This window comes from Heteronotia binoei, chromosome 4, assembly GCF_032191835.1.
Source record: "Heteronotia binoei isolate CCM8104 ecotype False Entrance Well chromosome 4, APGP_CSIRO_Hbin_v1, whole genome shotgun sequence".
In the NCBI taxonomy this organism is placed as follows: Eukaryota; Metazoa; Chordata; class Lepidosauria; order Squamata; family Gekkonidae; genus Heteronotia; species Heteronotia binoei.
Window position 1 is genome coordinate 11,200,707 of NC_083226.1, and position 21,973 is coordinate 11,222,679.

At 51.7% G+C, this 21,973-nt stretch overlaps 1 protein-coding gene across 1 annotated transcript in view; it reads right to left on the bottom strand.

Annotated features, from left to right (window-relative positions):
• Positions 1 to 15,758, bottom strand: part of LOC132570278 (uncharacterized) — a 44,303-nt gene extending 28,545 nt beyond the window's left edge. The window contains exons 1-8 of the mRNA XM_060236779.1: positions 15,509 to 15,758; positions 9,023 to 9,079; positions 5,332 to 5,369; positions 4,349 to 4,489; positions 2,890 to 2,952; positions 2,115 to 2,235; positions 1,814 to 1,906; positions 1,489 to 1,649 (exon numbers count right to left, since the gene is read on the bottom strand). Coding sequence (XP_060092762.1) covers positions 1,489 to 1,649; positions 1,814 to 1,906; positions 2,115 to 2,235; positions 2,890 to 2,952; positions 4,349 to 4,489; positions 5,332 to 5,369; positions 9,023 to 9,079; positions 15,509 to 15,676 — 842 coding nt within the window. The 5' untranslated portion in view covers positions 15,677 to 15,758. The remainder of the gene's footprint in view (positions 1 to 1,488; positions 1,650 to 1,813; positions 1,907 to 2,114; positions 2,236 to 2,889; positions 2,953 to 4,348; positions 4,490 to 5,331; positions 5,370 to 9,022; positions 9,080 to 15,508) is intronic.
• Positions 15,759 to 21,973: the final 6,215 nt, after the last annotated feature.

A 21,973-nucleotide genomic window follows, 5' to 3' on the forward strand; every position in this document is an offset into this window, starting at 1 on the left:
GTCATCGGCATAAAGTAATAAGGGGACCGCTCGGCCTGCAAGTTTAGGCGGATAACCGTTGACAGGGTTCAAAAATTGTGGCAGGTCAGTTAAAAATAGATTAAAAAGATGCGGGGCCAGCACGCAACCTTGTTTAACCCCCTTTAACACTGGGATTTTACTAGTCAAGTCACCGCTAGAAGAAAATTTCACTTGGCAAAAGGTATTAGAATGAAGTTTCCTCAAGAGACTATCCAATACTGTGTATGTCATTACTTCCAAGGAGTCTGTCCTTGGACAAGCTATGGAGTTTTACAATAAAACAACTTTTGATTAAAGAACAAAAGCTTGATTATTGCGAAATACCGATGCTTGACAGAAAGCCACAGAATTACTATTTTTATTATTAATTACTATTAATTAGAAGATGATGATATTGGATTTATATCCCGCCCTCCACTCCAAAGAGTCTCAGAACAGCCTACAATCTCCTTTATCTCCCTCCCCCACAACAGACACCCTGTGAGGTGGGTGGGGCTAAGAGGGCACTCACAGCAGCTGCCCTTTCAAGGACAACCTCTGCCAGGGCTATGGCTGACCCAAGGCCATGCTAGCAGGTGCAAGTGGAGGAGTGGGGAATCAAACCCGGTTCTCCCAGAGAAGAGTCTGCACACTTAACTACTACACTAAACTGGCTCTCCAGTAATAATTACTATTATTACTAATTACTATTATTTATTCAATTTATGAATCACTCCATCCTTGTAAAGTTCTGGGCAATATACGTCAACGATAAAACAGTATATGAAATCATACAACCATGTAAATATACAGTTAAACGTATAATTAAAATACCAAAAATCCAAGGTGGTGCTCTAATAAAATTTGTGCCTATGCAGGACTATACCACCACCCCATGGACTGGGCAGGAGGAGGAAACAGAGGAAACAAGGAGAAAGGGGGAGAGGGTACCAGCCATAGTCACACCGTCACTGCCCTCGACCAAAATCCCACTGGAGCATCCCTGCCTTACAGGCCCTGAAGAATTGTGCTGAATTCTGCAGGGCCCTGATAGCGTTCAGCAGAGAGTTCCACCAGGTTGAGGCCAGAACTGAAAAAGGCCTGGTTGAGGACAGGAGGACATCATTGGGACCAGGGATCACCAGCAAATTAGTCTCCACCAATCAAAGTGCTCTCCTGGGGACATACTAGAGGAAACAGTCCCAAAAGTTCGTGGGCCCCTGACTGCTCAAGGCTTTAAAAGTCAATACTAAAACCTTGAACTAGACTTGGCATTCCACTGAAAGCCAGTGTAGCCGGTGGAGCGCAGGGTGTATATGTGCTGTCCGTGGTGTTCCAGTTGGGAGCTTCCAAGTCAGTCTCAAGGCTAGGCCAGCATGGAGCGAGTTACAGTAGTCTAGTCTGGAGAGAGCTCCCTCTAAGCAGCGTTAGTGTGAGCCCGAACCTCTATCTTTGTTGGATTCAGTCTCAGTCGGCAAGCTACCTTACCTGTTTGGGTTACAGCCTGTGATCCCAGTCCCCAGTTCATGCATGTTGGATGCCCCAATAATAACGGCACCAGCCTCCCGCAGCTTCCTAGTCACGGTGGCATCCTCAACCTCCGGCTTTGCGCCCAGGTATTCTGTTCCACTTCGATGGTGATATGGCACCTAGTTGTGGGGGGTGGGGTTAAAAGAGAGAGCTAAGATTCCTGACTGAACCCACAATGGTTCCCAACTAACCCTATCCCAATTCAACAGGCCAGGTGAACGCCCTCCACCCCTTCCCAGGGGCAGCTTAATTCGGCAAAGGCAAACCAGCTTAGGCCTCATACCACTTTAATCTCCTCCTTCACGCAGACGGGGATTCCATCCAGAAGAGACAGGGGCTGCTTGGCTCTATAGCGAGCGGTAGAGGCTTCCGCCATCTGGACAAGGAAAGGGTTCAAAAGTCAGTCATGTCATGACTGTGGATCTGTTCTGGGCCTGTGGCTCAAAGATTCACCATCTGTCTATCAACCAACCATGACTGCAGCCAGACAGCTGGATTAGAGAACTCCAGCCAAGAGAACAACCCCCATCTGAAGAGATTCCATCGCGTGTGTGTGAGAACATCTTCCAAGGGATGCAGCATACCTGGAGTATCTCATTCCGATCCCACTGAACAATCGCTCGGAAGCGGGGGCTTGATTTCTCAGCATCCTCTAGGGCAGCAACGATGTTCTTGGCAACCTGAAGGGGTGTTACCTCCCCAGACCTAGGAGACAGGTAAGGGTCAAGGCAAGGATCAGTCAGCCTCTTCTCTCTGATTGTCAGGGCTACAGATTCCGTGGCCAAACGCAGCCCCGAAAGGTGTGGTTCTCCATTCTATCTGGACTTTGCTGAAGGCATTCATGCACTCGATACATCAAGGGGAGATACAGTACTATGGAGGGGTTGGTCCAAAATGCAACAGCTAAACTGCCAGTAGGGGTAAGCTGCAATGAATGTGTTAGCCCCATATCAGCAGTGGGAAGAGCCTTCGAGTCACAGCTAACATACGGCAACCTTATAAGGTTTTCAAGGGAAGAGATGTTCAAAAGGTGGTTTGCTATTGGCTGCCCTCATGTAACAACCCTACAGGTGATGCCTTCCCATGCATGTACTAACCAGGGCCAGCCCCACAGCTTTTGAGATCTGACAAGATTGTATTCGCCTGGGAAAAGCCCTTATTACAAGATCAGAAACAAACTAGAATCCAGCACAGCAAAAAATGTCAACAGCCTTGTTTTTCATCTACACTGCCCCTCCAGGTATCCTTAGTTCTACTAAAGGCCATGATTACTGATTAACGATAGCTAGTTTCACAAAACCATGGTTTCCCACAGCATCTGAGTCAATCCACAGATAGAAGAGGTTTTGCTTCGCTTACCGGTAGCAATTCAAATATTCCTTGATTCCTCTGAAACGGAAGGTACTGCTAGCAGAATGGGAACTGCGAAGAGATAAATGAAAGGCAAGTACTGAGAAAGAACCAGACAGCCCCGCCCTATCATTCTCACAAGCTAGGCCACGCTCAGCTTTTCAGCTATGCCACCTGTGACAGAATTCACAAGATTTAGAAGTCCTGTATCAACAACTAAAGGACTGTGAAGGGCTAATTCTTCACAAAGCCAGAGAGCCTTCAGGGACAGGCTGCTCTAAGCAATTCAATTTGTCAGTATCAGCTGAACAAAAGTCTTAAGAGCCAGATGCTGAGGAGAGCCAAACAGATTCCTGTCTTAACTGAGAAGAGACGTGTACTGAAACAGTCTGCAAAGAACCCTAACAGGAAAAGGGCTTAGTGCTGACAGCCAGTCTGAATTCCGCATTAGCTGAAAGCAGTCTGAACACAGACAGAGAACTGGGGGAAAGTTTGGAAAAGAAGTCTGGGTAGTAGGAAGACTCCCATTTGGGCCAAAGGAAAGGGGAGAGACCTTCTAGAAAGAATAAAATTGCCTACCCAGTTGAACCGAGAGAGTTATCTCTGAGCACAGAATTCCCTGATCTGGTGTAATTAGAAACTGCCTTCAGAAACCTTAAAAGTCAGTGAACATCTCAAGAAGAACACTACTGTTCCAAGAGAAGGGGTCTGGGTACTGGGAAGAAGGTACCAGCCTCCTGTCAGGCAGTTCTAACCAAAAAAGCCAGCAATTAAACAAATAAAGTGTATTAGAGTGTTTGGGGAAACACTGGAACAGAAAGTCTCTCAATATAAAGATCTAACTACATGTAAATAAATTAAGAACCTCTCATTAGCCTGAAAAAAAGTTTGTGCTTGTACTAGTTTTACCTCAGTAATTTTCACCCAATTTCACCTGATCTTTCTCTTGTTATTTTTGAGTGTTAAAGCGTCTCAGGCACCATTTTCAAGAGTTTAAGTTAAAGGGCAATCCTATCCCTTCCCACAGGTTCCTGAGCTGAGCAAATAAGACAAGGTTTGGTTCAGGGGAAAAGACAACACATTTCCAGGACTGCTCGGTCAGTGAAGGAGCAGAAAAAAGGAGGGAAAATCTAGCCTCTGAGGAAGGGAAGTGGACAGGCTGCAGCATAGGGCCCAAAGAGGTCACTGCCTTGCCCCGCCCACTTATCCAATAGATGCAAATCCAAAATGCAGACTGTCCATCATGAGGGATCTTCTCACTGAACCTCTAGAAATACAACAAGATAGCCACAGGGGAGGCTACAGACCTTTCTGGTAGGCCAATGTTTCCTTATGAAAACAGATTCATGCCCCCCTCCCAGCCCCATGCGCACACCACTTTCCCTTTGCTCTTCAAACATAAAGGCCACTTTCCACATCTCCAGCCCCAGGCGCAACTTCCCCTCTCTTCCTCCCACCACCAGCTTGCCTCACTTCCAACAGCCTGTGCAGCATTTCAGAAAGGGGTCTTGGCTCTGAAGAGTCTATTTTTCCTTCTGCAGCAACCACTGGGGTGAATGTGGGATCTTCAGAGATATCGAGGTAACGCAGAATGGTAAAGTTGTTGATTCTGAAAAAGAAGGGGACCTCTGAATGAGGCTGGGGCCCGGGGACCACTGAAGGTATTCCAAAGCCATGCTATTTTCCCAATCTAAAACCACCACCACCACAAAGGCTGAGGGACCATTAACACTGAGATCACGGGGAGGGGCATGGGGGCTGGGGAGGAGGCAGGAGCTAAACCCCCTCTCCCAGTCTCCCTGTTCCCATCACATTTGGAAGGCTGATGGCTACATTAAGGCAAAAGCAAGAACTCAAGAGATCCTATCACAGAGCTCCTCTATAACGTGTCACTGGTGCTAAGCAATATCTTGGCAGCTCTTTCATGGGAAAAAAAATGATGGTAAATAAATTATGACCCTGGAGAGGTCATAATTATGCCAGTCTGAGTAGCCAACACTGACTGCGATGGACCATTCAGTATAAGGCAGCTTCATAAAAGAGAGCTTCCAGTTTTAAGGGATTCCCATTTGCTTCTGTTGTTCTTAAGAGAAACTACATAAGGAAGTTATAATTTTAATAGGCCCCTGAGTCAGCTTTTGAGGGAAAAACCTCCAGTGAAGAGATGCCCCCTCCTCCTCCTCTCCTGCGATGGAGGAGGAGGAAAAGAAGTAGTAACAGTAGTTGTGGTTGTAGTTTGGTTTTCATACCCTGATTTCCCCCACCTTAAGGAGCCTCAAAGAGGCTTGCAATCACCTCCCCTCCGTCTCCCCACAAAAGGCACCTGGTGAGGAAGGCAGAGCTGAGACAGTTTTGAGAGAACCAGCAGGCTACTCATGGAGGAGTGGGGAATCAAACTCAGTTCCCCACATTAAAGTCTGACATTCTTAACCACTACACAAAAAGACTTACCTTATCATAAGTGGCATCAAAAAAAGCTGTCCAAAAGCCTAAGAAGAGAAGGGAGAAGTTTGCACTGTCCCTGTGGCGTTCCTTCCAACCCACAGTCAAATTCAGCCCAGACGCTCAGAAAGGAACAGAAACGAAGGCGTTACGGCCAAAGTGCTAAGGGGCAGGCAGTTCTAACAGGAACATCCACAAACCTTCCAAGCCCAATAGTTACCTTTTGTTTCTGTGTATCCCAACCAAACACCTGTGTATACCAAGACCTTTCGTAAAAACTAAAAAGCCACAACTTCCATCCCGATCTGCTGGTGGATGGGGAAGATCTCCATCGCCCTTCCTGAAGAGGAGATGGGTGAAACTTTCATCCAGCAGACGTCAGAAAGGTAGCTTGTGGGTACAGGACCTGTTAGCCAGGGACAAGCTCATGAGATTTTGGAGCATCCTTCCACCTTAGCTAGGCAGAATATTGATGCTCTATATCATAGAGGAGGAGAAGATATTGGATTTATACCCTGCCCTGCACGCTGTATGTCAGAGTCTCAAAGCGGCTCACAATCTCCTTTCCCTTCCTCCTCCACAAACAGACACCCTGTGAGGTGGGTGGGGCTGAAAGAGCTCTCACAGCAGCTGCCCTTTCAAGGACAGCTCTGCGAGAGCTATGGCTGACCCAAGGCCATTCCAGCAGGTGCAAGTGGAGGAGTGGGGAATCAAACCCGGTTCTCCCAGATAAGAGTCCGCGCACTTCACCACTACACCAAACTGGCTCTCATAACTCCAAATGCTCCCATAACTTCTCATCCAGACCTTTTTGTAAAATGCAAAGGAGAAGCACTGCCTGATGGTGGAGAAAGCCGTCAAGCTGAAACCAGTTGATGGTGACCTGGCAGAGGGTTTTTCAAGGCAACAGCTGTTCAGAGGTGGTTCTTCGTTGCCTGCCTCTGCGTAGTGACCTTGGACGTCCTTGGGGGTCTCTCATCCCAATACTAAACAGGGCTGACTCTGCTCAGCTTCTGAGATATGATGAGATCAGGCTAGCCTGGGCCACCCAGACCAGGCCAGGACTCTTCCTTCCCCCCCCCCCCCCCTCCTCCTCCGTGGCCTTCCTCCCTTCCCTCAGACCGCTGGCTAAAAACTGCCTGGAATGTTTATCTGATCCAATGTTTGTTCAGTTAAGACCTAAACCCTTCCTTAATACTTAAAACTGCTCCACCAAGGAAGGAGGACACAAGTCAGCCAATCAGTGCCGTGCTGGCCAGAAGGACAGCTCCCACCCAGCCAAGTCCAGGGGAGCAGCTCATGCATTAGATCAAAACAAGTATACAGATATTACGTACGTCTTACACAAGGAAATTCTTACCCCATCCATACCCTAGCCTGTTCACAAGTTACAGCTGAACACATGTATAATCTGGATATAACGTATACTTAGTAGTTCCTTATATATGTGTTGAGTAATTCTCCTGTTACATTCAACACAAGTAACACTCAATGTATGATTCAGACCCCACATTATTCCAGGAACTTGTCCCCATTTTCATTTGTCAAGTGAATGTTTTGCCTGCAGAGGAGGCGAAAGAGGATAGTGGAGAATTATTTCCTATGGCCCCAGAAGGTCAAACCAAAACCAACGGTTGTTTTTGGCTAATCATTAGCTGAAACAGGCTTCCTCGGGAGGTTTTTAAACAGAGGAAAGATGGCCATCAGACAGCAATGCTAATTTTGTGAACTTGGACAGACCATGAGAAGGAAAGCCGGCAGGGCTGTGTCAGTGCTAAGTTCTTGTAGCACTTTCTTAGTTCTTGTAGTCCTTTCTTACAAGCCCAGGGAAATGCTGTTTGCTACTTTGGGGATCAGACAGTGATTTTTCTCCAGGCCAGTATTGCTAGGGATCCTGGAGGGCTGATTCCCCCACCCCCAAACTTCTGGACGTGAAACAGGTGTCACTATCAGAGTGTGGGGGGAGGTATTTGTGAATTTCCTGCATTGGGCAAGGACTATATGACTCCGGAGGTCCCTTCTAGCTATGATTCTATGAACACACACTAGTTCTTTCTTACAAAGAAATACACTCACATACAGTAGGCTCTGGCCTGGGAAATATCTGCAGATTTGGGGGATGGAACCTGAAGAGTGTGGAGTTGGACCTCAGCAGGACACAATGCCAAAAGGACCAGTCTACCCCCCCACCACTGCCATTTCCTCCAGGGAAACCGCTCTCTGTCCTCTTTTTAGTTGAGGCAGTGGGCATCACTCACCCTCAAAGTGGCCTCCCTGCCACATACTGGCCCAATGAGGATTGTTAAGATCACCACCATCTATCTATCTATTGTTCAGCCAGGCCTTCGGTTTTGAATGACACCGCCTGAAACTGTAACGATTGAATTTTAACAGTGAATTTGTTTGCCTGATTTTATATTATTGGTTTTATTTTGAAATTGCTTTACCTCTGATGTGATCTGCCCTTAGCCCATTTGGAAAGGGTGGGATAGAAATGTGACAGAAAACATACATAATTCCGGAGATTTCAGGTCTCCACAGCCTGCCTGGAGTTGGCAACCTTAATTACAGGCAGATTGTACTTGGGTACACTGTAACATGTGATCAGGGCTACTCTCCACAGAAGTCAAAATTAATGACTTTGCAAAAATCAGAGATTTGCAACAAAACACAAACTCCAAGGGGCACAATCCTTCAAACTAAGCCTCGTTCACATGCACAGCGGATGAGGTACCAGAGCTCTGAGATCTCTCAATGGCCTGTCACAACCACAGGTGAAGGGACACATCTTGAGAATTCTCCCTTGCATTAAAAAATTCCCTGCAAAAAAAAAAAAGACCAGAACAAGCTAAAAGAGGGGAAAGCATTACGCTATTTGTATTATTTTTCTTGGGTGAAATATTCAGAACTTGAACCCATCACCAGCAATCCCCAGTAGTTCGGTTCTTTCACCATCTGATCCTTCTGAATGCCTGAACCAGGCCATCAGAGTCCATTTCCTTTGCAAACGCACATCCCGAACCCCCAGGGGTTGCAGCAAAGAAGGGAAGGGGCTCAGTAGCAGAGCATCTGCTCAGCAGGCAAATTGTCCCCAATTCAAACCCTGGCAAAAAAAAAAAACGGTAAAGGTAGTCCCCTGTGCAAGCACCAGTCATTTCTGACTCTGGGGTGATGTTGCTTTCACAACGTTTTCATGGCAGACTTTTTATGGGGTGGTTTGCCATTGCCTTCCCCAGTCATCTACGGTTTCCCCCCAGCAAGCTGGGGACTCCTTTTACTGACCTCGGAAGGATGGACGGCTGAGTCAACCTGGAGCCAGCTATCTGAACCCAGCTTCCGCTGGGATCAAACTCAGGTTACGAGCAGAGCTTAGGACTGCAGTACTGCAGCTTTAGCACTCTGCGCCACAGGGCTCTTTCAATCCCTGGCATCTCCTGTTAAAAAGGACCAGGCAGTAGGTGATGTGAAAGCTCTCAGCTGGAGAGCTGCAGCCAATCAGAGCTGACGATACTCACCTTGATGGACCAGCGGTCTGGTTCCGTGTAAAACCATTTCATGCATGTTCAACGGTTAGAAAAACAAACAAACAACAAAACAACAGGCAGCTAAAGGGTTAAGTTTTTCACTTTGTATCTTCTCCCGAACACACCTTGAGGGATGGAAAAGATTATCTAAAAGAGCATGAAGATTAGTTACTCACAGTGTTGGCCAAGTGGACAAAAAGGTGCAACGGGAAACCAGACAGCCTGGGACTCCACTATAGAAAGAAAAACAAGAGTGTGTTGACCTCTGAAGAGGCTAACAGTGAAAAGCCCCTCCCCTGCCCCAAATTTTGTCAGTCTTTAAGGTGATCTGACTGCCCATCTCGATCTGTCTCTGTGGAAGGCAACACATTTACCCATACTGAGAAAAAAAAATGATTCCTAAATTACACTGCTGAACAAACAGGACTCCATTCTTCATCAGGAGCAGGGAGCTTCCTACTATTGCATATATCCAATCTGGCCAGAAAAACCAAAACTTTGCTACTGCCCCTTATTACGGTTCGAACGGTTGCAATTTTAATTTTGTGCACAGTTGAGTTTTTGTGAGAAACGTCCAAGTTTTTTTGGGAAGGGGGGAAAAAAAAAACTTGCATCCTTTCTCTGGTCTGTATTCCGGAGGACTAGCCAAGTTTGTCTGTTGCAGCAAAACTCAACAGGAGACGCCTTTGGTCTCAGCCGTATCTGACCTGAATCTTTATCTTTGCGCCACTGCATTGTGCAACCAGGCAGCAACACAATGCACGCTGCTGGCTAAAATGCTGATGCCCAACAATCTATGGGAAAGAAAACTTTTGCCTGACTTCTGCCACACTTGGGCACTGGGAGATTCCCCGCTGTCTTTGGCTCACTGTCAGGCCTCCCGGGTGTATGGTGGGACTTGGCTGGTGTACGTGTGTGGGATGGAGTCAGACAAGTTGCACAGCTTCACACTACCTCAGGTGCATTTCCTTTGTCTCACTCTCACACCCTCACCAGGCAAACACCTGCTCATCAGCTTCCCGAAAGATAGCAGCAGGAGTGCCCACAGGGAACTCAGCAGCTGGCGCAGGCTGAGGCCAAGCTTCCATTCATGGCAAGAAGGGTACGGCCAGATCGCTTCTCAGATTTATTGACATCTTTGCTTTTCTCTCCAGCTTCTCCCAAAGCTGCTTCGATTGTTCTCTACTTTACCCTCAAAACAACCTAGTGAGACGGGTGAGGCTGAGAGAGAGAGTGTCTGAGGCACCTTTGAGACCAACGAAGTTTGATTAGAACATAAGAGAAGCCATGTTAGATCAGGCCAATGACCAATCCAGTCCAACACTGTCACACAGTGGCAAATATATATATACACACACACACACACACTCTGGCTAATAGCCACTGATAGACCTCTGCTCCATATTTTTATCTAAACCCCTCTTGAAGATGGCTATGCTTGTGGCCGCCACCACCTCCTGTGGCAGTGAATTCCACATGTCAATCACCCTTTGGGTGAAGAAGTACTTATAAGATTCTTGATATAAGCTTTTGGCTGCAGGCACGCTTCTTCAAATGCCCAAACAACGTTTGAACAGACCAACAAAAGTTTCATTCTAGGCAGAAGCTTTCGTGTGAATGCATATGAAGAAGTGTGCTTGCACACAAACGTCGACTGCAGGGTGACATGATAGAGGTTTACAAGATAATGCATGGGATGGAGAAAGTAGAGAAAGAAGTACTTTTCTCCCTTTCTCACAATACAAGAACTCGTGGGCATTCGATGAAATTGCTGAGCAGACAGGTTAAAACGGATAAAAGGAAGTACTTCTTCACCCAAAGGGTGATTAACATGTGGAATTCACTGCCACAGGAGGTGGCGGCGGCCACAAGCATAGCCACCTTCAAGAGGGGTTGAGATAAAAATATGGAGCAGAGGTCCATCAATGGCTATTAGCCACAGTGTATGTGTGTATATAAAATTTTTGGCCACTGTGTGACACAGAGTGTTGGACTGGATGGGCCGTTGGCCTGATCCAACATGGCTTCTCTTATGTTCTTATACACAAAATTAAATTCTGTTGGTCTTAAAGGCGCCGCTGAACTTAGACTTTGTTCCGTTCCTTCAGACCAACACAGATACCCAGCTGAGAAAGAGACTGTGACTAGCCCAAGGTTTGCCCAGTGAGCTTCTGTGGAGATTTGAACCTGGGTTTCCCACATCCCAGTCCAGCACTCTACCCACTACACTGCACCGGCTCAGGTGATCTCATGACCCTCTTACCAAATCCCAGTATTTTCAACTTTGGCCCAATTCTTAGGCCAAACTAAACACGGTGTTGGAAGGAGTTGCGACATGATCTCTTTTTTGCAGTGCACCGCTCCTTGCTGCCAAAGCTGAGACTGGCTGTGGGGGCAATTACCAAAGGAGGCCCTGCACAGAGTCACACCCTTGATAGCCTCAGGACATCCCTGTCACTGTGCTGAGGAAGGCGAGTACTCCCAGATCCGGACAAGGGCAGGCTTCCGTCCCAGCCACACACGACTGCTCAGATCCAGCCGAGAGTCCCTCCCAGCACAAGGAGACAGAAAAGAGCAGCCAGCAGCAGTATTTAAAGTCATATCAAAAACAATTTTGTATGTTGATGTTATTATATCGGGAACAGCCCTCAAAGGGTCCAGCCAGGAAAGCCCTAACGCGGCTCTGCTGCCGCTGGCTCAGGCAGGCAGGTCCTGGATGGGAGACTCCAGTCCAGCTTAGCAGAACTGCACTTTACAAAACCCAGCATCACTGACAGCTCCAAAAACGGGACCAGCAACGAGGTCTGCTCAGTCTGAATTCACACGTTCAGTGCCGGACATGTAACTGCGCGAGCAAGGCCGGACCCAACCCGGGCCCGCTCTGGGAGGGAAGAAAGCCAGGCAGGCGGGCAGACAGCTGCCCCCCTTCCCTCCGCTAACCCGAGCCAGGCTCCCTGGTCGCTGCTGCCGCCCCCCATCCCCCGCAGCTGGCCCTGACTGGCTTTGATGCGGCTGGCATGGCTTCTACTCCACGCCAAAGGATACTGTGCTCCTTCTCCTCCTTCCTGAAACCAGCAGTGAGCGGGAGCGGAGTCTCCTCTGCCGTTGCGGGCTCTTCAAAGGAGTACCCCCACATCCCGGCGCTCTAGGGTACTGCCTATAAAGCGAGTCAGTCCGCCCTTCAAAGGAGCATGCCCACCTCCCAGCGCTCTAGGCAACTGCCTATAAAGCGAGCCGGTCCGCCCTTCAAAGGAGCATGCCCACCTCCCGGCACTCTAGGCAACTGCCTATAAAGCGAGTTGGTCTGCCCTTCAAAGGAGTACCTCCACCTCCCGGCGCTCTAGGCAACTGCCTAAAAAGCGAGTCGGTCTGCCATTCAAAGGAGCACGTCCACCTCCCGGCGCTCTAGGCAACTGCCTAAAAAGCGAGTCGGTCCGCCCTTCAAAGGAGTACCCCCACCTCCCGGCGCTCTAGGCAACTGCCTATAAAGCGAGCCGGTCCGCCCTTCAAAGGAGCACGGCCACCTCCCGGCGCTCTAGGCAACTGCCTATAAAGCGAGCCGGTCCGCCCTTCAAAGGAGCACGGCCACCTCCCGGCGCTCTAGGCAACTGCCTATAAAGCGAGCCGGTCCGCCCTTCAAAGGAGTACCCCCACCTCCCGGCGCTCTAGGCAACTGCCTATAAAGCGAGCCGGTCCGCCCTTCAAAGGAGCACGGCCACCTCCCGGCGGTCTAGGCAACTGCCTATAAAGCGAGCCGGTCCGCCCTTCAAAGGAGTACCCCCACCTCCCGGCGCTCTAGGCAACTGCCTATAAAGCGAGCCGGTCCGGCCTTCAAAGGAGTACCCCCACCTCCCGGCGCTCTAGGCAACTGCCTATAAAGCGAGCCGGTCCGGCCTTCAAAGGAGTACCCCCACCTCCCGGCGCTCTAGGCAACTGCCTATAAAGCGAGCCGGTCCGCCCTTCAAAGGAGTACCCCCACCTCCCGGCGCTCTAGGCAACTGCCTATAAAGCGAGCCGGTCCACCCTTCAAAGGAGTACCCCCACCTCCCGGCGCTCTAGACAACTGCCTATAAAGCGAGCCGGTCCGCCCTTCAAAGGAGCACGGCCACCTCCCGGCACTCTAGGCAACTGCCTATAAAGCGAGCCGGTCCGCCCTTCAAAGGAGTACCCCCACCTCCCGGCGCTCTAGGCGACTGCCTATAAAGCGAGCCGGTCCGGCCTTCAAAGGAGTACCCCCACCTCCCGGCACTCTAGGCAACTGCCTATAAAGCGAGCCAGTCCGCCCTGGGAGGGAGGGAGTAAGGGGGCAGCCTGGGCACCAGGAAAGCGGGAGCCCAATGCAATACCCCAACCTCCCGGCGCCCTAGCCAACTGCCTAGAGAGTGAGCTGGTCCGCCCTGGGAGGGAGTGAGGGGGCAGCCTGGGCACCAGGAAAGTGGGAGCCCAATGCAGTACCCCAACCACCCAGCGCCCTAGGCAACTGCCTAGAGGGGGAGCTGGCCCGCCCTGGGAGGGAGTGAGGGGGCAGCCTGGGCACCAGGAAGGCGGGAGCCCAATGCAGTACCCCAACCACCCAGCGCCCTAGCCAACTGCCTAGAGGGGGAGCTGGCCCGCCCTGGGAGGGAGTGAGGGGGCAGCCTGGGCACCAGGAAAGTGGGAGCCCAATGCAGTACCCCAACCTCCCGGCGCCCTAGCCAACTGCCTCGAGAGTGAGCTGGTCCGCCCTGGGAGGGAGTGAGGGGGCAGCCTGGGCACCAGGAAGGCGGGAGCCCAATGCAGTACCCCAACCACCCAGCGCCCCAGGCAACTGCCTAGAGGGGGAGCTGGCCCGCCCTGGGAGGGAGTGAGGGGGCAGCCTGGGCACCAGGAAAGCGGGAGCCCAATGCAGTACCCCAACCTCCCAGCGCCCTAGCCAACTGCCTTGAGAGTGAGCTGGTCCGCCCTGGGAGGGAGTGAGGGGGCAGCCTGGGCACCAGGAAAGCGGGAGCCCAATGCAGTACCCCAACCACCCAGCGCCCTAGGCAACTGCCTAGAGAGTGAGCTGGCCCGCCCTGGGAGGGAGTGAGGGGGCACCCTGGGCACCAGGAAGGCGGGAGCCCAATGCAGTACCCCAACCACCCAGCGCCCTAGCCAACTGCCTCGAGAGTGAGCTGGTCCGCCCTGGGAGGGAGTGAGGGGGCACCCTGGGCACCAGGAAGGCGGGAGCCCAATGCAGTACCCCAACCTCCCGGCGCCCTAGCCAACTGCCTAGAGAGTGAGCTGGTCCGCCCTGGGAGGGAGTGAGGGGGCAGCCTGGGCACCAGGAAAGTGGGAGCCCAATGCAGTACCCCAACCACCCAGCGCCCTAGGCAACTGCCTAGAGGGGGAGCTGGCCCGCCCTGGGAGGGAGTGAGGGGGCAGCCTGGGCACCAGGAAAGTGGGAGCCCAATGCAGTACCCCAACCACCCAGCGCCCTAGCCAACTGCCTAGAGGGGGAGCTGGCCCGCCCTGGGAGGGAGTGAGGGGGCAGCCTGGGCACCAGGAAAGTGGGAGCCCAATGCAGTACCCCAACCTCCCGGCGCCCTAGCCAACTGCCTCGAGAGTGAGCTGGTCCGCCCTGGGAGGGAGTGAGGGGGCAGCCTGGGCACCAGGAAGGCGGGAGCCCAATGCAGTACCCCAACCACCCAGCGCCCCAGGCAACTGCCTAGAGGGGGAGCTGGCCCGCCCTGGGAGGGAGTGAGGGGGCAGCCTGGGCACCAGGAAAGCGGGAGCCCAATGCAGTACCCCAACCTCCCAGCGCCCTAGCCAACTGCCTTGAGAGTGAGCTGGTCCGCCCTGGGAGGGAGTGAGGGGGCAGCCTGGGCACCAGGAAAGCGGGAGCCCAATGCAGTACCCCAACCACCCAGCGCCCTAGGCAACTGCCTAGAGAGTGAGCTGGCCCGCCCTAGGAGGAAGTGAGGGGGCAGCCTGGGCACCAGGAAGGCGGGAGCCCAATGCAGTACCCCAACCACCCAGCGCCCTAGGCAACTGCCTAGAGAGTGAGCTGGCCCACCCTGGGAGGGAGTGAGGGGGCACCCTGGGCACCAGGAAGGCGGGAGCCCAATGCAGTACCCCAACCACCCAGCGCCCTAGGCAACTGCCTAGAGAGTGAGCTGGCCCGCCCTGGGAGGGAGTGAGGGGGCACCCTGGGCACCAGGAAGGCGGGAGCCCAATGCAGTACCCCAACCACCCAGCGCCCTAGCCAACTGCCTCGAGAGTGAGCTGGCCCGCCCTGGGAGGGAGTGAGGGGGCACCCTGGGCACCAGGAAGGCGGGAGCCCAATGCAGTACCCCAACCTCCCGGCGCCCTAGCCAACTGCCTAGAGAGTGAGCTGGTCCGCCCTGGGAGGGAGTGAGGGGGCAGCCTGGGCACCAGGAAAGTGGGAGCCCAATGCAGTACCCCAACCACCCAGCGCCCTAAGCAACTGCCTAGAGGGGGAGCTGGCCCGCCCTGGGAGGGAGTGAGGGGGCAGCCTGGGCACCAGGAAGGCGGGAGCCCAATGCAGTACCCCAACCACCCAGCGCCCTAGGCAACTGCCTAGAGGGGGAGCCGGCCCGCCCTGGGAGGGATTTCGACGCCCGCTCCGCCTGCGGCAGGCAGGCCGGGTGGGGGCGGTGGCGGGGCGGCCAAGGCCAGGCACTCACGGCGTCTGCAGGGGGGCGCGCGCTTCTGTGGCCCCGGCCGGGCTGTCGGCGCTGGAAAGCGGTCCTCGCCGCCCCAGTCTGTCGGCGCCCCAGCAGCAGGTAGACGAGAAGCAGGAAGGCAGCGCCCAGCGACGCCAGCCCCAGCGACGCCTCCAGCTCCAGCTCCATCGCCCGCCCCTGGACGGCAGCGAAGCCCCGGGAGCGCAGCCAGCGACCGCAGCGCCTCTTCCCCCAACACGCAGCCGCGCCGGAGAGCACGAGCCCGCCCCCTGCCGCGACCTTTATAGCCGCGCTGGGGAGGGGCGGGGTCTTGGCCGCCACGCCCTACCCGGGGAGCCCTGGCGTGTCTCCACCCGCCCTAGAAGCGGAGCCACGCCCCCAGGCGTCTCCCAGGCGACGGGGCGCTCGGAAATGGAGGCGACTGAGGGGGAGGGGCCGCTGTGGGCACGTGACGCACCGCGGCCCGGAGATAGCCACGCCCAGGCTGCAGCAATGGCCAATCGCAAAAGCCGCCCCCAGGGAGCCAGCGAATGAGCGCCAGGCTCGTCCTTCCTTCCCTTGCGGGGACTGCCGGGGCTGCTGCCTCTGTCTCTCGGTCTCTCTGCAGCATGTCCCGGTTCTGCTTCCTCCAGCCGCCTCGTGGCCAGAGGGGCCCGGCCAGGCCCGGCGTGGAAGAAGCGCGCTTGCGGCGGTGGGGGCTGCGAGGTGCGGCTCCCGGAGGCTTCGCCGGGCTGGCAGGTCGCTCTCTTGCCGCTGCCCTCGGGGTGGGACAAGCCGCGGAGATCGTCTTCGGTTAGGGTTGCCAATCCCCAGGTGGGGCCAGGGGATCCCCCGGTTTGGAGGCCTCCCCCCCCTTCAAGGTCGTCAGAAACCGGGGGGAGAGGGGAGGGAAATGTCTGCTGGGAACTCTGTTATTCCCTATGGAGATTTATTCCCATAGAAAATCATGGATCTGTGCGTATCTGGGGCTCTGGGGGGGGGCTGTTTTTTGAGGTAGAGGCACCAAATTTTCAGTATAGCATCTAGTGCCTCTCCCCCAAATAACCCCCAAGTTTCAAAAAAATTGGACCAGGGGGTCCAATTCTATGAGCCCCAAAAGAAGGTGCCCCTATCCATTATTTCCTATGGAAGGAAGGAATTGAAAAGGTGTGCCGTCCCTTTAAATGTGAGGGCCAGAACTCCCTTTGGAGTTCAATTATGCTTGTCGCAGCCTTGATCTTGGCTCCCCCCCCAATGTCTCCTGGCTCCACCCCCAAAGTCTCCTGGCTCCACCCCCAAAGTCCCCAGATATTTCTTGAATTGGACTTGGCAACCCTATCTTCGGTAGAGCCCCTGGAAGACCATTCACCTTCGCTGGAGCACCTCATTATAAACATAACTTTCATTGTACTTGAAGGATTGATTTCCATTATCAACTTTGTAATCTTTTGCATTAAGCCTGTGGAAGCTTCAGAGAAGCGGAGGCAGAGAGGCGACACCTTCCTTGCTGTCTGCTGCTGTTGGCTTTTTTCTACAGCAGTTTGACTTGTGAAGAAGACTCTACTTTGCCAGTTCTTGGCTGAAACCATTTGGAGGCCTATTGGTCCCAAGAAAGACTGTGCATATTATAATACTTCACCTAATTTTGTCCTTATAAAGGACTGAGCATACCGTATGACTTCACCTTATGTACAATTCACTGCTTTAAGTGGTTGTTTATGTTTCCTTTATACATTTCAATGAAAATCTGTTCATTATATTGGAGGCTGGTTTAATCACAGAACCCTTTGGGGCGCCCCTGCTAGTCATTTATCTGTGATTCTCTATTAATATTATTTAATTCTCAAGTGGGGGCAGGGGATCCCCTGGTTTGGAGCCCCCCCTAGGGTCATCAGGAAGCGGGGGAGGGGGGGATGTCTGCTGGGCACTCCATTATATCTTATGAAGATTGATTCCCATATAGGGTATAAATGAAGAATTGATCCATGAATATCTGGGGCTCGGGGGACTGTGTTTTGAGGTAGAGGCACCAAATTTTCAGCATAGCATCTGTTGCCTCTGCTTAAAGCACCCCCCAAGTTTCAAAAATATTGGACCAGGGGGTCCAATTCTATGAGCCCCAAAAGAAGGTGCCCCTAACCTTCATTATTTCCAAATAGAGGGAAGGCATTTAAAAGGTGTGCGGTCCCTTTAAATGCGATGGCCAGAACTCCTTTTGGAGTTCAATTGTGTTTGTCACACTCTTGCTCCTGGCTTCACCCCCAAAGTCTCCTGGCTCCACCTCCAAAGTTCCCAGGTATTTCTTGAAAAAATGCTGTTGGGTGAGGATGAAAAATTGATTTCAAGGATGTATAAGTTACTATTGAAATGGTCTACAGAAGATGAAGTAGTGAAACCTCAAATGATAAAATAGGCAATAAACATGAAAAATGAAATACAAATGGAGACATGGGAACACCTATGGAAGAACTCTATGAAAATATCGACGTGTTACAATATAAAAGAGAATTGTTTTAAAATGTTGTACAGATGGTATATGACACCTAAGAAACTAGCAAAAATGAATAATCAAATATCAGACAGGTGTTGGAAATGTAAAAAACATGAAGGTTCTTTCCACCATATGTGGTGCACTTGTGATAAAGCAAAACAGTTTTGGCAAATGATTCAACAAGAGACCTCGAAAATTTTGGGTTATGACATCAAGAGAGCACCAGATACCTTTCTGGTGGGCTTACAAATGGAAAGTTTTCCGAAACAAGATAGGACATTGTTGTGGTACTTGCTTTCAGCTGCAAGGACACTATATGCGCAAATGTGGAAGCCAGATAAAATACCAGAGAAATGGGACTGGATCTTAAAAGTGTTACACTGCAGTGAAATGGATAAACTTACTAGAATCTTAAAAGACTGTAATTCAGAAAAAATTAAGGATGATTGGAAGAAATTTCAAGAATATGTTGAAAAACAATGGAAAGTTAAGAGACACTTAGTGGTCTTTGATAATAGTATCTGAAATTTTAATGGGAAAATAAAGTTTTTAATATGGTTTTCTGATCTGATATGCAATTGTAAAGGTGGTTAGATTATGAGAAAAATACAAGGTTAATTTTAATAACTATTAGTACATAGTCTTGGTTTATTTTGTGTTAAGATAACTGGAAGTGTAAGTGAAGATTCTATAATTGTGAATTTTACCTTTCTTTCTTTTTTAAGTACTTTAAGCACTGGTGGAACTCAAGAAACTGAGGGTTGGGGGGGGAAACTTGTAATGTATTGGTTAACATCTTAAAGTATATGGTTAAATATATTTCAATATGTTGCAAAAAAAATAAAATTTGTTTTACATTAAAAAATAGTTCCCAGGTATTTCTTGAGTCAGACTTGGCAACCCCACTTTGGAGGGAGGGAAGGCGAAGGGATGGATTCTTCTGCAAAGCACAACGTGCACTGAGGAATGTACTCAGTGGGCAAGAAGGTAGCGGCTGCCCTTTCAAGAGGCTTCAGAATCAGAACGGGGCAACTGCAGCTTCCCCTGGAGGCCTGGAGCACAAGGACGTCCCCTGGTCAATGCAGCAGATTAGACCAATAGGAGAGGGGTGGCTGGAAGGGCCGGTTTCAAAGCCCGCTTGAGTTCTTCCCCTGCCCCGCATTTATTCAGGAAATGCTGCCTTTGCCTTTGGGTTGCCAATCCCCAGTTGTGGGCAGGGGACCTCCTGGTTTGGAGGCCCTCTCCCACTGCAGCGTTATCAGAAAGCAGGGGACGTTGAAAGTTCACTGGGCACTCCATTATACCCTAGGGGGACTTTCCTCATGGGGTATAATGGAGAATCAGTCGATGGCTATCTGGGGCTCTGGGGTGCCTGTTTTTTGAGGTAGAGGCAACAGATTTTCAGCACAGCATCTGGTAAGTCTCCTCAAAGAAAGAACCCCCCAAGTTTCACAAAGATTGGACCATGGGATCTAATTCTATGAGCCCCAAAAGGAGGTGCCATTATTTCCAGTGAGGGGAAGGCATCTAAAAGGAGCGTGGCCCCTTTAAATGGGATGGCCGGCACTCCCTTTGGAGTTGAATCATGCTGGTCACAGCCTTGCTCCTGGCTCCACCCCCAAAGTCCCCAGGCGTTTCCTGAGCTGGGCCTGGCAACCCCACTGGAAGAACCCGCTGCAGGCGGCAGTTGGAGGGAAGGTTCTAAATTCAAAGGTGTTGATGCCGGTTGCCATGGTTCCCTGCCCGGGCCAACGGACCCTCAGAGCGCATCTGGAGCTCCAGGGAGACACACCTTCCTTGTTTGGTCCCCCTCCTTCTGTGACCAGTGCTGCTTCCAGCGGGACGCCCCCCTTTGCGAAGGTGGGGCAGAGGCTGGGCGCCCATTCTGGCCTTTCCTTTCTTCGTTGGGCCCCAGTCTCTCCCCAGGGGGCAGAGGGACCCTGGTGCTTGTGGGGCTGGAGGTCTGGCCAGGGGGCCTCCTCCTCCGCCCTCCCCTCCTGCTGGGTGGGGGTGCTTCCTTCTCTGACTGGACTAGAGGACCAGACCCTCTCTGCCTCACCTCAGGCTTCAAGCTGCAGGGATGGAGCTTGGCTTGCCAACCTCCAGGTGGAAGGGGCAGGAGATCTCCTGGAATTACAGCTGGTTTTCAAAAAAAACCCAGGTTGCCCTACAGAAAATGGCTCTTTCAGAGGCTGATATTAATTCCCACAAAGGTCCTTCCCTTCTCCAAACCCTGCTCTCCCCAGACTCCACCCACAGTCTCCAGGAATTTGCCCACCTGGAGTTGGCACCCCTAGTGTCCTGTCCCTTCACCAGAAGTTTCGGGTGCAGAAAGGGGCAGCCAGAGCTTTTCCTGGCGCTCAAGAACTTGCCCCGTTTATTGCCCTTCGGTTCCCAATAATTTCTTCTCTGACCAAAAATGATCTCCCCAAAAACAAATTTCATCATGATCTTATTGACTTTTGACTTGCCTGATGTATATAAGCACTGAGTGGCTATGCATTTCTGGGCATGCCTGCTCTTCACTGTTAAAAGCAATGTAAGATGGTTTGAAATATTGACAACTACCACACTCTATTTCCGATTTATCTTGTATTGACTTTTATGCTTCTGGAGAGACCTTCCTGTCCCCTTCATGGAAATAGTGCTGTCCCTCTGTTGTTTTGTTTTGTCTGTTGAGAAAATTTTGATAATAGTTATGTCTTTATTTTTTTAAAAAAAATTGTGTGTGTGTGTGGGGGGAGAACTCCCCCTGAGAAATGCTGCAGATCAGATTGATCACAAAGGGACATCTGGAGGGACCCGTCCAAAATCTGGCAACCTGAGACCCCTGTTGGGGGACTGATTTAGGGGATGTCTTTGTCCTCCTTCTGGAGAACTTGTTGCAGTTGGACGGAAGGTTCTAAATTCAGAAGTGTAGATGCCGGTTGCCATGGTTCCCTGCCCAGGGCTCCCAGACCCTCAAAGCCCATCCAGAGATCAAAAGGGGCAGACCCCGCCTGCTTCAGCTTCTCTCTTCCCTGCTCACGGGTGTTACTGGAGGGACACCCCACACCTTGAAGGCCTGGGTACCATTCTGCCAGGACAGGGACTGAGGGTCTTTGGGCCGGTCATTCTCTCTCTCCCCCAGCCAATCGGACGGGGCTGTCTTGAGGAGCCCAGAGGGAGAGGGAGAATGACGTCTGTCTGTCCCCTGAGCTCTTTGGAGGATGGGTGAGACGGGAAGGTGCTCTGCGGGCAGAGGGACAGAGGGCTGGCTGGGTGACCCTGCCTCCTCTCCTGGAACAGCCCCCTGAACCCTCCTCCCCTGCCTCTTCCAGATATACCTGAGGAAGACGAGATGCCCAGTCCTATCCCCTTCTTTGCCTGGGGAGAGAAAGTAGAAGAGGTGCCTGTTCCACCGGCGCCTTGCCCCTCTCTAGAAGGTGAGTCCCCCTCCTGTCTTGAACCTCGGCAAAGCTCCTGCAGCCCAGACTGTCACCAGCAGGCAGAAAACACCCTCTGCCCCAAGGCTTGTGTGAATGGGGGAGGCTGTCCTGGCTGGGAAGCACCACATTCCTCCAAGAGCGCTCTCTTGCCCGAACTGCCAGGCTGTGACAGAGACGGAGAAGGGGGTGCTCTGCAATGGGAGAGGATCTGCAGACCTCTCTCAGCCCTCTCTGGTGGAAGGAAGCCTTGAGAGTTAAAGTGCTTGATGGGCAGTATAAGTCAAAAAGGGGAGTGGGGGGAGAAAGAGACTCCGGTGAGTAAGAAGTGGGTCTTTCCAAAGCCTTTTGGAGTTTCCAGCAGAGACAGGGCCAGTTTGTTCTTTTTCCCTTCTTCCCTTGCCGCTAAGACTCATAACTGTTTTGTGTCTGTATTAGATGCCGTGACAAGAGTAGAAGATCTGACTCTTGAGAGTGAGGCGCTGAGCTTTGTCCGCTCCTTTGTTGTCAACGTCAAGGAGGTATTCACATTCTTGGCCTCCTTCTATGCATTCTGGAGACTTTTAGACT